This window comes from Pygocentrus nattereri, chromosome 2 (genome assembly GCF_015220715.1).
Source record: "Pygocentrus nattereri isolate fPygNat1 chromosome 2, fPygNat1.pri, whole genome shotgun sequence".
Classification (NCBI taxonomy): Eukaryota; Metazoa; Chordata; class Actinopteri; order Characiformes; family Serrasalmidae; genus Pygocentrus; species Pygocentrus nattereri.
In genome coordinates, this window is record NC_051212.1 from 34,935,678 (window position 1) to 34,953,739 (window position 18,062).

At 39.9% G+C, this 18,062-nt stretch overlaps 1 protein-coding gene across 1 annotated transcript; it reads right to left on the reverse strand.

Moving 5' to 3' along the window:
• Nucleotides 1–720: 720 nt before the first annotated feature.
• hacd1 (3-hydroxyacyl-CoA dehydratase 1) lies at nucleotides 721–13,766 on the reverse strand. The gene is made up of 7 exons (XM_017725645.2): nucleotides 13,579–13,766; nucleotides 11,112–11,229; nucleotides 10,013–10,031; nucleotides 9,832–9,920; nucleotides 6,101–6,222; nucleotides 2,372–2,550; nucleotides 721–1,399 (listed from the first exon to the last, which is right to left on the reverse strand). The coding sequence occupies exons 1-7, from the start codon at nucleotides 13,698–13,700 to the stop codon at nucleotides 1,317–1,319; spliced, it is 732 nt and encodes a 243-aa protein (XP_017581134.1). The 5' UTR covers nucleotides 13,701–13,766; the 3' UTR covers nucleotides 721–1,316.
• Nucleotides 13,767–18,062: the final 4,296 nt, after the last annotated feature.

Below are 18,062 nucleotides of genomic sequence, written 5' to 3' on the forward strand. Positions count from 1 at the left end.
AACACAGACGCTCTGAAAACTAAAAAGGCTAGTCAGGGTTCAGATCAGGTTTAAGTCCAACACTGAGCTGCTCTTTTCTCTAGTTATCCCTGAACAGATTTCACCAGTTTCAAAACTCTAAGTTCGCGATGTAAACATTGAAGCAACATAAAGAGTCAAAGTGCAGTCGAGGTATAAAAAAATATTTCAAAACGTTGCAACATTTTTCTTTCCCTTCGTCCTGACACCAAACTCATGTATTTACATTCAAAACAAAAACAACAGTACTGGCACAAAACTATTTTGAAAGATACTATTTCTGACTTATACGATTCTGAAAATATAAATTGGACCAGGCTGGACCATCTTTACTATACAACCAATGTGCAGGGACTGTGAGATGGAAACCGTTTCAAATTTGATCATTTTCTTTTAGTAAACATAACTGCAGGAGGATATTTATTTCTGGTTGTTTCTGTTTATTAAATACTACCCAAAGCATTTTTACCCTCAATGTAGCAAGCTAAGTTCAGGCACTTTCTTCCTTGCAACTTTCCTCATTTTATCCTATTCCATCTCTTCCTTGCTCTTATTTTACTGCTGATCCTTGCAAATTGTGGTAAACAAGCCAGTTCATAACTTTCAAACAGCATCCTTAGAAAATCAGCAGTCAATCTGCAACAAATCTTGATACAGCTATTTCAATGCAATTAGAAATAAAAGGAACGATACCACAGCAGAGACGTTTAGCTAGCTGGTTACTTTACCTTTTCTTTGAAAGGGCAGAAACACAGCAATTTAATACAGACCAGAGATTGTTTCATCCAATCATCATGTCCAGTCGAAGGTGAGATTATGTCCAAACTAGAGAAGAGATTTAATCCAGTACAAAGGTGAGATTCAGTCCAGACTACAGAGTATAGAAAAAAAGACGTAATCCGAAACAGAAGGAGAGTAATCCAGAGGCAGTCCATCTTTGTGATGAAGCAGAGGAAATATAGTCAAAGATTTCATCCTAAATGTTTTTTATCTTGTATGCACTATGGTGATATCTGATGATAAAACTGATAGCATTTCCGTCCAAGTGAAAAGCATGTAGTTGATGGGTCTGGTGGGGCCTGTCTCAGTAACTGAGGAGAGATTTATGTGATCTATAGATGGGTACTCAAGCAATTCAAATTTATTGAATTTGTTGAATGGTTTTGGGTTGGGGTAACCCTGCAGACAGAATGGTACAGTCTGATGTTATCTAGTGTTCTTCACCACGAACTGAAGACTGTGTGGAGGTTTTCTGAGCATTCACTGATTGCTATCTGGTGGTTCAGCATGGTCTTTCTCTACTCGTCTTTCTCCACTATAACCTCTCCATGAAGCACCCTTCTCCTCTGGCGCAGCATGTGGAAATATAACTGAGGAAATACTGGAAGAAAAACAACAAAATGAAAATCAGGACCACTCCTCCTCCTACTGTATAAAAAGAGATAAAAAATAAACCTGAAATTTTAAAGCACCCACATCCTATTTCTTTTTATATATCTGAACTTTATTATCATTTGAGAAGGTCTACTTATAACATGGATTTATGTATCAAAAACCCATAAGAATGTATTTTTACATGAACTTCTCATTATCCCTTGGAATTAAATGGGCTGTTTTTATAAAAGTCTGATATATGTTAAAGGTCTCTGTTCTGACTGGCTGCCCTATATTGTGCCATGTTCAAACAGCATTCTCAGCTAAAACTCCTTACATCATGTTGAGTGGGTGGGGCTAAACTGCTTTAGGCCGAATAAGTGAATATATGCAAATTTGTTGTTTTTTGTGACATAACCAAACCAATCCATTCAAAACAGGGTAACAGTTTCCCAACACAGACTATAACGTTAACAGTGTTTTCATGCTACTTCAAACTGTGAAGAGAAAGTAAGGAAAATGCAGTTTCTTTACAACACAATACCTCACATCAATTTGTGGTTAAACAGCAAAAGGGAGGGTCTTTGAAACTGACTGACCAAATCTAAAATGGTTTCTGGTTTCTAAACCACATTGGTTTGACTTCTTTTCTCTGAAAACAAAACACTGTGGTGTCCTAAAATTACCTTTTGCAATCTGTGGCATAAGAACTATTTCAGCGTTTTCTTCATTGTAATTTCACTGATATGAGCTGTGTCATATCACATTTCTGCAACTTCATATTCAGTAAATCTTTTGAAGCTTACACATATGAGGATTTCAACACTGACAACTAGATTAAGACATGATAACCTCCCACTATTACTTTCCATATTATGATGAACAATTACATGCTACAGACATGCTACACATTTCTGCTGAATATCTGGACAAAAGTGGAAAAAGTGTGTGGGTATTTAATGGTCAGTGGAATTCTTACGTGGGATGTAGGACAGCATTACGATGATGAGGAAGTAGTAGTAGTCAAAGGAGACGTTGTACTTATTCGGGAGCCTCAAAGAGTACATGCCTGATCTCCGAACATATGGTAGAGCAGCATATATGGTCATCAGTTCACCAATCACACCCAAAGGATACATGACAATGAAGAGGTTGTATCTAAAAGAGAAAGGGAATAGAAGAGAGTAGTAGGAAAAGTCAAAATGCACAAGTTTCAAACCAGTTTCTGAAAACCATCCACACAAATGGTTAAGTGTATTTTTTAAATTATGTATGTAACATTATATATTTTGTTACGTACACATTACAGACCAGGCTTTTATCATAGAGGGCTAGATGAGCGTTTTCCTGATTTAACCTCTTTCTGCAGGTGTTTAAAAGCTTTTAAAGCTCTAGCTTTTAAACACAAACACTTTTATAAATGTTGATTTGCTTGCTCACCTACGAAGACAAAAATCCAGATTGCTTCTGGTTTTGTAACTCGTACACATTTCCAACAAAATATACTCCATCAACTGAAGGGCCTCTTTCAAAACAAGCAATTTATAGCTACTGTGAAAGAGTTAAATCACTTTCCCAACTTCTTAAATCATTCTTAGTTGAATGATGAACAGAGTAAGCAGTAATTAGAGTCTAGATACCTCCACTGACATTTACCAAATGCGTCTACATTTGAAGAAGACCAGTATTTAGTCTAATTTGATATTTTGATGGGTCCAGATTTTCAGTGTAACTCCTGTAACTTAAGAACAACTCAGGTATTTTGCAGTGTTTCCCATGTAATTACCAATTATTAAGCTTTAGGATGTATTAAGCCTGGAACTTTGAAAAGGGTAATAAGAAGTTTGTAGTTTTTGGTACTATCTACACTCATGTGCAAATAAATAAATGGACCAAGCCTGAAATATAATAATATATTAGAGAAATACTTCAGCCACTTAGTAGGCAAGTAAAGGTATTTTAGATGTGTATAGTGTGCTCCCACAAAAGCAAGAAATTATTGATTTAGATTCCCCGTTGTTTAAGAAAATACATAATTATCATGAATTACTCTGAACCCCTATCAGCAACAAATCAGTGCATGTTTTCTTTTCGCAATCACTTAAAAATCTACAATTCACTGCACCACCACAGAGGTGTAGGGGTGTCTGCCAGCTGACATAATGCCAGCTGTTTTATCATCCCTGTGTACTAGTGCCAAGCAAATATTAGGCACCGCCTGATGACCTCACTATGGACAGCTGGCATGCTTTAGCTGACTTAGCACACTGAAACTAGATCAACAATGAAGACACTCATACCAGACAGCCTCAACACACAAGAGCTAATCTCCAATATAAGGATGTGATTACATTGAAGGTACTGAGACTGTATGGATGATTTAAGAGCCAGCGGAGTTTACATAACATCAAAACCCCTTCATGTTACTCAAGCTAAGTGAGCTAGTTTCTGAGCACCACCTAACCTAACTCCAGTCATCTCCACCATAAATAAAATCACTTGTCTAGCAGTTACAGGGCAAGTTGAAAACGAGGGTGCTCTATATTTAGACTGTGTATGTTTAGTGCTTAAGAGGTGTAAGAATTTGGAGTTTGAGGCACAAGGCTCATGGGAAACTGAAGTCTTGGGGAGAAGGACAGAAGCGTGTGTACATGTAGGGGGAGAGATGCTAATAGTGGACAGGCATTCCATGCCCAAAACAGTCTTAAAAACAGGAGCAGCTGAACATGAGTCTTGTACAAGGGGCCTAACTAAGATACATAGACAAATACACACACACACACATCCTTAAGATGTCATGAAATTCACCTGATGTGAGTTTCACCCCTTTCTATAGCACCTTGTTGAAGAGTGAAGCTATGCCAGATTACTGTTCCCAACATATCATGAATACTGTCAGTACTTACAGAACACAATGTTTCATTACAAAGTGAGCATCATTGGGCCTGTTTAACTGTAAAAATCGTTGTAGGTGTATTATTATTATTATTATTATTTATATGTGGCATTACAGGTTCTATTTTGTCTGTTCCAACGTATTAAAAATCAGAAAAAATAAATACTGTGATGCACATAGTGTACTGTATTGTGATATTTTTGCTATTCATCCACCCACGTCCTGTAACTAGTCTTTACTAACCCTATTCAAGCTAACTGAAAACATAAGTGTTGCTATTGTCAGGGTCACCAGTGACGTTTGGGGTCCGAGCACTTGTACTCAGTGAAGCCACATAAATCCTCTGCTCAAATCATCCTATATGCAGTCCATTCTTCCATATCCATCCCTACTGCAATGTGTCTTTATTGGTCATTGACTAGGGTCCCGTTTTAGTTTCATAATTAAAATAACTGGTCGATGATATAATCATTCTTGCCTTAACAGCAATTTGTATGTGCATGTGACTTAACAAATGTGCAATTCTGCATCAGAGAATCACATCATTGCTTTATTGCCACCCAGTGTAAACTATTGCCACCTTCTGCATTAGAAGTGTTAACTGTGTGCTACGGTTGTTAGAGACTGAACAAAAAGTTTAGTCAAAAATCACATTCAGAAATTTGAATTGTTATTTGGTGATAGGTTGTAGTTTGGGCAAAACAACTGCACTAAATATTTACTAAATATACACTTCCACAAAGAATGAACCTATAAAGGCTGAAAAAAGAAATGTTGGGAAATGTGTTTCTTAGTTTGTTAAACTCTGTGTTTATGTTGTTTTTATGAAACCTTCCCAAAGTAAAACAGCTATGATGCACATGAGAACTTTCGAAGTCTAAGGAAGACATTATAGAAAATATAATAAGATTAAGCAAATAAGATCAGAAAAACGTCAGACTTGAGCTAACAAGACTGGCTGCGGATTTCATAAAATATTCATATCACAATTTTAATGAAAAAGAAAACATCTTAGCCTAATGGGTCTCAGAAAAAGCTGCTGAAAACTTGTGAAATGGTTGATGGTGGTCCTATTTTTAAAATATTCCTGTAACTCGTGTTGTGGCTTTGTTAAAAAATGTGGCCTGTAAAATGTTTTAAACCCATGTGGCAAAAGAGACCATGTGTTTTTAACTTGCTAATCATTAAAAGTCTGTATGAAACTTTCTAAGTTGGTGCAGATGAAGCAAATGGCTGAGTACTGCTTGTAAAGTAGGCATTTGCAAAAAATCTCAAAGTTCACTAAGGTGGACAAAGTGGCCAGTTTTTTTTTATTCCTTCAAAGTATAGGAGTTAGAAGTAAAAAGGACATTAACACTGGGTGCCTTTATCATCACCCACACAAGTTCTCTCTATTCCCTTTACATCTGACAACATGTTACATGTAATCTATAAATAATCCCTATACATATTTTTAAAATCATTAGTTTAAAATTATTACTAGTGATTTTGCACTCCATGCTTAACCCATGCAATATCCTCAACTATTTAGCAACAAAGCACAGTATCATTGTTATCAACATTATGGTCACACCATAACCAGGTTAATAAAAATAAATTATTTACCGTTTCTTCTTTGCCATGTTAATTGTTGTAAACAAAATAGGCATTTTTAAGCATTTCTGTATACTAGATGTGTATTAGGTGACACAGGAAGACAAAAAACAAAACTTTTTCTAACCGATGTTGGTGTGAGGGTAAGAAAACTACATGCTGCTAGGTGGAGCCAAGACCATGCACAAACTGGGAGGTTCCATGCTGTTGCTTTTGCACCTGGCCCATTTGATGAAGTATGGCAGATGGTTAAGCAGTTTGAAGGTGTAGAAGGAGTAACGTGTGATCTCGGTGACTGTCCACACCACCAGAAACAATATCACACTCTCCTGATTCTGGACCTAAAAAGCAGTAAACAGCAGTAATAGGCAAATGGTCATTCTCTGAAAAACAGGCATAGGCAAATTCTTTTAAGTCTGGGTTTCTGTGTTTTAAAAAATAAATATACACTATAAAATATGTTAACACCCCTCCTAACGTTCATTTTTTTGCCACACCTATTGTTAACAGGTGTATAAAATCAGTCCGTTTTTGAAATTTCTGCCCTGCTAGATCTGCCCCGGTCAACTGTAAGTGCTATTATAGAGAAACTGAAGCTAGGAGCAGCAACAGCTCAGCCACAAACGGTAGAACTTACAGAGCAGGGCTGCCTAGTGCTGAAGGGTAGTGCATAGTGCATAAAAATCGTTTGTCCACTGTTCCATCACTCATTACAGTTCCAACCTGCTTCTGAAAGCAACATCAACACAAGAACTGTGCATTGGGAGCTTCATGAGGTTTTCATGTGTCACTACAGTGCATCCGGAAAGTATTCACAGCGCTTCACTTTTTCCACATTTTGTTTTGTTACAGCCTTATTCCAAATTTAATTATATTAATCTTTTTCCTCAAAATTCTACACAAAATACCCCATTGTGACCATGTGAAAAAAGTTTTCTCGAGAGTTTTGAAAATGTATTAAAATTAAAAAACAAAGAAATCATATTTACATAAGTATTCACAGCCTTTGCCATGAAGCTCAAAATTGAGCTCAGGTGCATCCTGTTTCCACTGATCATCCTTGAGATGTTTCTACAGCTTAAATGGAGTCCACCTGTGGTTGATTGGACATGATTTGGAAAGGCACACACCTGTCTATATAAGGTCCCACAGTTGACTGCATGTCAGAGCGCAAACACCAAGCATGAAGTCAAAGGAATTGTCTGTAGACCTCCGAGACAAAATTGTCTCGAGGCACAAATCTGGGGAAGGATACAGAAAAATTACTGCTGCGTTGAAGGTCCCAATGAGCACAGTGGCCTCCATCATTCGTAAATGGAAGAAGTTCGGAACCACCAGGACTCTTCCTAGAGCTGGCCGGCCGTCTAAATTGAGCGATCGGGGGAGAAGGGCCTTGGTCAGGGAGGTGACCAAGAACCCAATGATCACTCTGTCAGAGCTCCAGCGTTCCTCCGTGGAGAGAGGAGAACCTTGCAGAAGGACAACCATCTCTGCAGCAATCCACCAATCAGGCCTGTATGGCAGAGTGGCCAGGCGAAAGCCACTCCTTAGTAAAAGGCACAAGGCAGCCCGTCTGGAATTTGCAAAAAGGCACCTGAAGGACTCTCAGACCATGAGAAACAAAATTCTCTGGTCTGATGAGACAAAGATTGAACTCTTTGGTGTGAATGCCAGGCGTCATGTTTGGAGGAAACCAGGCACTGCTCATCACGAGGCCAATACCATCCCTACAGTCAAGCATGGTGGTGGCAGCATCATGCTATGGGGATGTTTCTCAGCAGCAGGAACTGGCAGACTAGTCAGGATAGAGGGAAAGATGAATGCCGCAATGTACAGAGACATCCTGGATAAAAACCTGCTCCAGAGCGCTCTTGACCTCAGACTGGGGCGACGGTTCATTTTTCAGCAGGACAACGATCCGAAGCACACAGCCAAGATCTCAAAGCAGTGGCTTCAGGACCACTCTGTGAATGTCCTGGAGTGGCCCAGCCAGAGCCCAGACTTGAATCCGATTGAACATCTCTGGAGAGATCTGAAAATGGCTGTGCACAGACGTCTCCCATCCAACCTGATGGAGCTTCAGAGGTACTGCAAAGAAGAATGGGCAAAACTGCCTAAAGATAGGTGTGCCAAGCTTGTGGCATCATATTCAAAAAGACTTGAGGCTGTAGTTGCTGCCAAAGGTGGTTCTACAAAGTATTAAGCAAAGGCTGTGAATACTTATGTAAATATGATTTCTTTGTTTTTTAATTTTAATAAATTTTCAAAACTCTCGAGAAAACGTTTTTCACATGGTCACAATGGGGTATTTTGTGTAGAATTTAGAGGAAAAAGATTAATTTAATTCAATTTGGAATAAGGCTGTAACAAAACAAAATGTGGAAAAAGTGAAGCGCTGTGAATACTTTCCGGATGCACTGTATGTGTAATGGCAACCATCTGCTGGAGTGGTCAAAAGAATGGCACTGTACTCTGGAGAAGTGAAAAAGTGTTTTCTATTGCGATTAATCACATTTCACTATCTGACAGTCTGATGGATGAATCTGAGTTTGGCGTATTCCAGGAGAACGCTATATACTGGAATGTACAGTGCCAAAAGTAAATTTTGGTGGAGGAGGGATAGTATTCTGGGACGGTCAGGGTTTGGACCAAGTCCCTTTTTTCCGGTGAAGGGTACTGTTAATACTACAGCATACAAAGACTTTTTAGACAATGATATGCATCCAAATTTGTGGCAACAGTTTGGCAAAAGCTTTTTCCTGTTCCGGCATGACTGTGCACTTCTACACAAAGTGAGGTCCATAAAGACATGGTTAGATGGGTTCGGTGTGGATGGCACATATTTCCAAAGATGTATTCCGAAATCTTGTGGAAAGCCTTCCCACAAGAGTGGAGGCTGTTATAGCCACAAAGGGGGGTGGCAACCCCACATTCATGCTCATGGTTTAAGGAAGGGATGTCCAACAAGCTCATACAGGTGTCATGGTCAGGAGTCCTTTTTTTCTATAAAATAATGTCTATATTCTTATCTATTGCGATATCCTTGTTTGAGCTGTATACTGGTTTTATATAAGTCAGGTTTGATGCCTCACTCTGACCATAAGTGTTTTAAATGGTTCAAAAAAACTACTTTCTAAGCTTAGGGAGGCAAAACAAGCAGTACTGAGTAAACTTGTGCTATACAGAACTCATACCAGCTCCCACACAGGCTAGTCTCTACTCAGAAAGCTGCAGCTCTATCAACAACTCCTCACTAAAAATGTGTCACAGGATTTGTAGCCTGTCCTGACATATTTACAAGTTTTAGGTCCTGAAGAATCTTTACAGGACTTCACCCTCTTAGAATGGTCAGACCAGTAGTCTGCCGATGTTCAGTTTCACCACATGTGGGGGCAATACCAAATTCTTCGTTTACGGGAACAGCAATTAACTTAACCACCTCCTGCTTCCATTCTGTCATGTTTGTCCCATGTGGTGTTGTCTACAGACAGTCTAAAAACATTTGAACAATAACATTTTGGTCTTGTGGCTCTGAACAAATCTAACATTTAATAATTAAACAATGGCAGTACCCGTATCGATAACTGCTATTAGGGCTGTGCATTCTGACTCATTTTGATATTCAAGTACCCATAAGACTTAAGGAACAGATAACAAACAAAAAGAAAAAAAGGACTTTGTCCATAATTAGTGCAGAGCTGTAGAGTTACACTTTAGATGACAGCACTGGTATAGCTAAGGGAAATCACTAGGTTTTCAAATGTCAGCTAGAGTGGTTAGCCTAGTTAGCGAAAGATTTCTCTATCTTCCCCTTAAATTCTTAAACATTTAACAAAATAACAAATGATATTTCCAACTATGTTTAATAAAGTATAAGTGTAATCTCCATGACTATTTTCCCCAGTTTGAAAATCAATGGCTAATTTCTGTGTTTGCATGTTTGTACTCACCTGTCTGATACTATTAGTGATGAACCAAACCATGAATATCCGGGAGCACACTTGGACCCCAGTCACAATCACAGATGTCCGCACAATTCCTATAACAGATTCATACACAAGTGTTTTTTGATCTACTCCCTAACTACAATGTAATCTGCTGAAGTGCTCATGGTGAATAGGAAATACATACCAATTGCACAGTGCCCAACCTGAAACATAAGATGAAAATAGGTAGGAAAGGAAAACACAGCGAGGTTTAAAGCAAAGGGATGGTTGATAGAAACATCACCCCCCCACCCCCCCTTCAAAAAAAAAACAAACAAACAAACAAAAAAAACAAAACAAAGAAGAGGCAGTAAGACAAGCAGAAGGGATAAGATACAGGGTTGGGATCACTAAAGCCCAATCTCATTTCTTATTTTTACCTCTACCCCTTGGCAACAGGTAGTGGTTGAAATCTTCGCCTACGAAATGGGACCCTCAAACAAAAAAGAACATTACTTCATTAACAGGCTACTAGCGCTGCTCTGTCTGTAACCCTGCCCGTGTGTAGTGACAGCAGATGAGTGGTAAACTTCAGCAACCTCGCTGCTGGGCTTTAGTTACATTTAGGGCATCATATCCTTTCAGAGAGGAGGGATCCGATAATTATTTATTATCACCCACCCCCAATTCTTCGGTGATATGAAGCTGAAGTCAGCTGCTCGCCAGCTTCTCGTTTTAATTTTCCTGTTCTACCTTAAACTGAGCAGCAGTTACATTCTGGCGCTTCAGGCGTTCGCACTGCTGGACTATTTAAGGAGGAAGTTAGCTAGTTAGCTACCAATACATTAGCTATATATACTATTAGTGATTTTACATGCTTGTTATTAAGAAAAGGACCATACAAAATTGAAACGCCATTAAACTTAGACAATTCAATGGTTATTCTAATTTTTACTCAAATTTGTGGGTTTCTTTGCTTACTTGTGCAGCCATCTTGCTGTTTTTTCTTTTTTTCTCATTACACACTGTTTTTGATTGTGCCATAGAGCCCTAACAATTCGTTCTACCCCTCTATCTCAACAAAAATTACAACACCCTACCCCTAGGCTTGAATGCTAAGGGCTAAGTGGTAGGGGCAATGGTAAAATGGGATTGGGCATAAGTGTCAGAGAGTGAGAGAGAGAGTGAGAGTGTGAGAGAGAGAGAGAGAGAGAGAGAGAGAGAGAGAGAGAGAGAGAGAGAGAGAGAGAGAGAGAGAGAGAGAGAGAGAGAGAGAGAGAGAGAAACAAAAATGAAGCACATACCTCTAGCACAGCAAATGTCTGGAAAAACTTAAGTGTCCTTGCTATACTTCTGTACACGCCCTTATGTGTGCCTTTCTGGAGATAGTACCGAGCCATCGCAAGAGCCAGCACCAGCCACCTAGATCACATACAGCACATTCAGTATACACAGTTAAGCAATAAACATTGTACAAAACACAGTTCATCACATTCGTGATGTCACTCTAAATGCATATAGATGTATCCATGCTACAATATGACACCGAAATTGGTCAATTTATTATTTTTATTTTGGCTCATTTCTTTTGCAATTTTATGATGTAATAATCTATCTATCTTAATTTAAATGTAGCTAAAAGGCAAATAAAAATTGGTCAAAAAATCGGAATTGGTCATAACAATTCATGATCAGTGCATCACTACTATGTATTCTCAAAAAAAGTGTTTTTCTCCATGTTATACTACAGGAAAAGCACTGTTTGGGAGTGCATTTAGGCTCTATCACTGAGACTCAGGTTTGTGCCAGCTGTGTCATATTCAATTCAAGGTCATTAGTCCACAAGAACGCATCTGTCTGTTTGAAAAGCTCAGTAGCTGCTCTCTGAGAAACTGTTAGCCAGTAAACTCAAGAAGGCTTCATTTTTATCAAAGAGCTGTTTACTGGATAGCTATTTCGTTTTTTCTCATAATGTATTTTTTTAACACAATTGCTAAGGGAAATAAAGTGGGATTTTATTACAGTACCACTGGGCTGAGGCTGGACTGGTGACAGAATTAATTACATCACTTAAAATTAGGACATTTAGGAGCAGAAGATCAGAGAGATGCTGCAAAACATGAAAGCTACAGGGTTAAACAGAGGAGCTGTGTGCTCAAAGGTACCTATTCCTTCTGGCTTCATTAGGTTTCTTTAAAGAGTTTGCCTTAGTATTACAGCCTCCTTTCTTTACCAAATCACCAATAAAGGTCACCACTACTACTTGAAGAATACAGGAGAAACTCCTAATTGCAGTAATCCTTTAGAGGAACAGCCCTAAAATGAGCCAAACTGTGTATTTCCCAATATTTGTTCAAAATTAGGCAAGCATGCTTGTTATGTTCTTTTGAATTATAACATACAATCAATAAAGATTCAGGCAGACACACCTGAAGGTCAAACATATAAAAGAGTCATACAATAAACTTATATCACTCGACAAGATCGAGGATTACAGCCACTGATTCTGAACCCTAAACATCAACTTGTTATTTAGGTCCATGGACCATTATGCATGGCTTATGCTTAGATCGTCGGTATTAATATCAACATATTGACAGTCACACACATACTTTTACAACACTACCCAAAAATCATACACACTGCTTAATCACACTGCGAGACACACCATGGCAAATACAGTTAAAACACCTAACTGTAATTTTCAGTCTTTGTCTTCAGTTGTGTCGAGTTCTTGCTGAGCTACCTACAACTTCAGAGGTCGGTTCCAAATTAAGCCTAAACTTAAGACTAATGTTGCCGTTTAACCTTAGCCTACACTCTTAAAAAACTATGGTTCTTCAAAGGTTCTTCAAAGTAAAGACGATAGTTCTGTATAGAGCCATGGACACTCAAAGAACCACCAGCAGGCTTAAATGGTTCTTTGCTTGAGGAAATGGTTTTTCAGATAGATGGAAAATGTGTTGTATATGGTTCTATATAGAACCTTTTCAAAATGGTTCTATATGGCACCACAAGGGGTTCTGCTATTATTATGATGTCAAGCTCCTAACCAGAACCATTTTCAAAACAGTTCTTTATAGAACCATATACAGCACATTCTTCATCGATCTGAAGAACCATTTCACCACGCAAAGAACTATTTATAAGCATGAAATGGTTCTAGATAGAACTCGTGATTCTGAATAGAGCCAGACCCTTTACTAAAGAACCTTTGGAGAAGTTAAGAGTGTAGACTTAAACACTCTTACACCGCTTAGTCACCGTTTGACGCCTCTAGGAGTTTAATAGGTTATTAACCGCTGCGTTGGCGTCGTTAATGGACGCTATTTTAAAGAGCTTTCTGTGTCCGTTATTGTCGTAACGTACGGAGGCGTCTGTTGAGGACTCCGCTCTCCTAAAGCGAAGCTCCAGTGTCAGCGTGCGGCTAAACTTATCGGAGTGCCGGGGCGGGCACGCCGCTGCCGCCCTGAAGTCGACCGTATTTGGAAAGGTAGACGCGAGTAGACACGGAAAACCCACTTTCGGTTACTCCCTCACACAGCGGCCGAAACTCCCTAACCAGGGGGCAAACGGCGTCGAGGCGCTCTTTCCTTTGCTGATTTAAGCCGCTGTGTGGTTTTACTAAGGTCGGTTAACGACCGTTAAAACGGGGAGCTAGCCAGCTATAAAGGGCAACACTGGGAGAGAGTAACGGCCGTCAGCCCACCTCAGCTAAAGTGCGCTGTTTTCGTTCGTAAGTGAGAGCGAGAGTGAGGGGGAGCCACGTACCCGGCCGTCATGGCGATGTTGTAGAACGTGAGCCATGCGGTGGCGATGGCGCTTTTCGTCCGCTTTTTCTTGTTATTAGTTTCTTTCTCCTCCACCGCTCCGTCCTCCTCGCCAGACGCCATGGTACCACCGGGTGGGGGGAAGGGGGCAAGAGTGCGACAGTAGGGGGCTGGAATGAGAGCGGTGTTTTCTTTCCCGCCTGTTTTCCGACAGGCCGCGCGCTCCTCCGTTGGGATTGGTTAGGAGTTCATACTCAGCCAACGCGCACAGCCCAAGTGTCCGGGGGAAGGGGCGGGGCCTCCGGGGATATGGGCTGGACATATGGGCAGAGTGAATGGTGGACTGCTAGTAACCCTGAACTTCTAACCAATCCCAGCACAGGGGGGCGGGGCCTTTATGAAAACGGGTATAAAAAACAGCGCGGGTGATGCTGGTCATCCTTACTACATACAATTTCGGAAACAAAAAACCGAAGAAAGACTAATAATTGTTCACTTTGATTCTGATGGATGGGGATTAACCAGCTAGGTGACCCTGCCATACTGAGATGCATTTACAAATATATATACGTTAAGTTACGCAAGTCGTTCAGGGTGGGTGTCGTTTCTGCTGCGGTCCGCGCGCACAAGCCATCTCATTTAAAATTCAACGGAAAAGCCCGACCGGTCTAACGGCCATCTGACCCACAGCAGCACTGCCAGGCTTACAGGTGAGGAGAATAGCTATTCCCGTCATTATTGGCATAATGATTATCGTCAGACAGACCTGATGTGTCACATTTTAGCAGTTTTGGTCATCAACTATAGCTCATGTTATTTTGTCGTGACCTTGTAACGGTTTAAGCTAATTCTTTAGCCATACAGCTAGCCAGGTAGGCTAGCAAACGTTAGCCAGCTAGCTTAACAAACCCCCACCGTAGATTAACACGAGACCACCGTAGTCGTGCGTCATTGGCAGACGTGACAAAATAATACTCACCTGTTGGTTCCGTGAAACATCAAAAATAAGTTAATGTTGCTCAGCTGTCAAGTAGAAATAGAGAAGCCTGCTCATATCACGCGTTTCAGCCCGGCTGCTATCAGCGTTTCTCCGGCTGCTTGAATTTTCCTGTTCCACCTTAAAATGGCGCAGCAGTTCAAAATGTGATTGCTGCACCATTTGAGGTGGAACGAGACAATTCAACAAGAAGCTGGCGAAAGTCCTGTGAAAATGTCCACAGAAAATTGTTACCAGCATTAAAATAACAATTAGGATATTTTGACAGCCTAAATCAGCTGATCAGGGGCTGAGCTGTAATATTAAACTGAGTCTGTACTAAATTAATCTGACTGCAGGTAAGTTTGTAGAGCATTTCAGAACAACCTTCATGTTTCATTGAGTTTTAAATGAAAAACACATAACTGCAGGGAAACCTGCTTTTTTGTTCTGAATTATTTTCATCTGCACTCAGTCTGTACAGGGATCAGCTGTCACACTGGCAAAGCAGGAGGCTGACAGTCTAATGATGCCAATTCAGTGCGCAGTAGCTTTAGCTTATATGTGTCAATATTAATATTTCAACTCTTTAATGACCGCATAATTCAGAGGATCCAGTGATGTGCCAAAGACGAATGTACACAGGGCAAAATGTATTGGGTTCTTAACATTTTTATATACCACAGGAATGCAATAGAGGACATTTTTCAGAAAAACTATTCATTTTGGTCAAATATGCTGTTTGAGAGACGTTTGGGCCATATATTGGCAGGAACGGTTTGAGAGACTATTTACTTTTGGTTAGCAACATTTGCCTTGTAGCTCCAGGTCAAAACTATCCATCCATCCATCCATTCTCTAAGCCGCTTCTCCCTCAGGGTCGCGGGGGGGAGGATACACCCTGGACAGGTCGCCAGTCCATCGCAGGGCACAGGTCAAAACTAAAGAAGCAAAATTTGGATACCTGTCCTGTCTCTACCGATTATCTGCATTTAAGGTAAGTGGAAAATCATGCAAATTTTTGCTGAGCTATTCCTTTAAAAGGTAAAATTGCCCCCTAGGAGTTTGTTGCCTGTGTTTTGTAGTTAATGTTACTTTTTTGTCACATTTACAAATTCTACTCTAAGAAGGCAAGCCAATGTTTTATCTCCCTGTATTTAAAAAAAAAAGTTATTTTAATTTCATAGCTACCAAATGTTAACAGTATTATGTATGGCACAATAAATGGCCACATGGTATACACTGTCCTTAAATGTGACACACACTAAATTGCCAGTTTAATATGTACACCCGCCATGTTGCATACACCAGTTGGCCAGTTTATAAGGTACACCTAACATATACAGACAGGTGACATCGTAAAGAAAGAAAACAACATGAAGTGTCTTAGTAAGATGTTGGACCACTGCGAGCCACCAGAATAACTTTCTTGTGTGCTTTCGTAGATTCTACAAGCCTATGGGCCTCCTGTATTCCCTCTGTTGGTGTTACAATAATGCCGGTGTCAAGTGCTGTTTAGCATGTTGGTCCAAATATTCTCAGAAGTGTTCAGTTGAGAGCTGGTGACTGTGAGAGGCATGGAATATAATTTACATAATTTTTCTACTCATCAATGCATCTGGTGATCCTTCATGCCCTGTGGATAGGGGCATTATTATTCTGGAAGGGTCAGCTCCAATCAGGATAAAGTATAACATAGGATACAGATTATAAATCAGAAAATATTTGTAATGGGGGGGCAAGTAGACCCAAACCATGCCAGCAATATGCCTCCACACCAGACACCCTCACTGGAGAGGTTAGGCATTCAGGCCTGTAGTGCTCTCCTACTGCACTGCCACTTGTGGAAAATATGGTGAAGGATGTAATGTAATGGTATAAAATTTTGTGTTAGCATCAATGGTTCTCCCAGCCTAACTTTACTGGCTCGGTTATGCTAGTCAGTATTATCTGTTCATATCTTGCAGAAAGAAAAAAAAAGCCCATTCTGTTACAAGAGAGGAGCAAGGTTGATTCTTGGGTCAGTGTCTCCTGGCTCCAAATTGGATTCTGGCTCTGGTCTCTGAAACATTTATGCCTGTAGAAGGCCGGTAAAGCTGCTAGACGGAATGAATTCTGTGTGTTTGTGTCAGCTGAAGAACTGCTAGTGGCTTCATTTCACTCCAAGAGAGGCTTTGCTGGCCAAACCAAGGATCTAACGGATATGCTAACATTAGTAGGAAGCTGAAATTGGCTTCCTATTCACCAGCTTCTTTTTCGGATTAAATGGTGCAGCAGTTACATTCTGGCCAATTTAAAGCCGAAGAGAGGCTGCACATTTCCCGCGATTGGGTCTAGTTTCAGTGCTTTCAGCAGACATGCCTCCAGCATTTCAGAGCATAAAATACTGCTTATTTTTCCATGATCTTGAAACCTCATTTTATGTACTTGGCAAATTTTTTTCATCCCAATTTTCATTCAAATATGGATGAGTGGTTTATACAACACTTTTCTGCTTTGTTTCTACATTGTTTCTACAACAATGTCTTTTCTGCTTTACGACGACTTTATGTAAGCCACTTTATGTAGGCTTCATACTTTTTGGTTAAACATAGCTTATTACTCTGTGATGTTCCATTACTTTTAGAAACCCTTTTACTGTAGGAACCACTAAACCAAAATAAGCCTGAAATATTTTTTATTGAGCAAAATACTAAAAACAAAACTGAACAATATATAGATAAACCTATGTCAGTATTGCTTTCTAACCCTGGTCCTGCAGGCCCAACAAAAACGAAATGCGAAATGGTCCTGTACAGACATCTGAATGTAGCTGCTGCAGCGTTTAAGGTGGAACAGGACATTTAAATTTAAAAAGCCAGCTTTAGCTTTGTTGAATTTCTTAAGTCATTTGTCTTATACTTGTGTTATATGCACTCACACGTCCGACCATCATATACTGCTTGAATTTGAAAAATATTTGTCTTTCTCGGTATCAATACCAGCTGGTCCATGGCTTGTTGCACTGACGAGGCCCTGAGACAGAGCCAGTTGGATTTTCAGGCCGTATGAGGAAGTGCAGCAATCAGTTTAGGCTAATGCTAACCCCAAAAAAAGACAGTGGAAGGTGACTGAGTGACTGCTGCGTTTGAATTTTCTTTTGGAACGTGACCGAAACACCAATGACTATAATGTTGGTTATAGTTGGTTATAGTAATAGTGGTTTGCACTGCTTGTAGAACATATCTGCACTTATTTGTGGCATACAGATACCACTACTACCTCCTGCTAATAGCGCAGCATTTTTATACACGCCACTGAGCGTGCTAGGATGTTAATTGCTTAATTATATCATGCAGCACATTTGTCTGGAAGTGTCTGCACCTGTTATGTTTCAGGTTTTATCTTTGTCACCTGTCCGTATAGATGGGCTTTGTACATTTACAATAAATGACTGTAGAACATCTCAGTCTATTGCACAGTCAGTGTTAGCTGATAGCTGTGATGGTAACAACTATGTTTATTCTAAG

What these genes read in the sequence shown, in the direction of transcription:
- hacd1 (XM_017725645.2), bottom strand. Translation starts at nt 13,700, where the DNA reads ATGGCGTCTGGCGAGGAGGACGGAGCGGTGGAGGAGAAAGAAACTAAT. An exon ending in TACTTCATCAAATGGGCCAG is followed by an intron (nt 2,551 to 6,100) that starts GTGCAAAAGCAA and finishes TTTCTCTTTTAG; the next exon opens with ATACAACCTCTTCATTGTCA. An exon ending in AATGCTGTCCTACATCCCAC is followed by an intron (nt 1,400 to 2,371) that starts GTAAGAATTCCA and finishes TTTTTCTTCCAG; the next exon opens with TATTTCCTCAGTTATATTTC.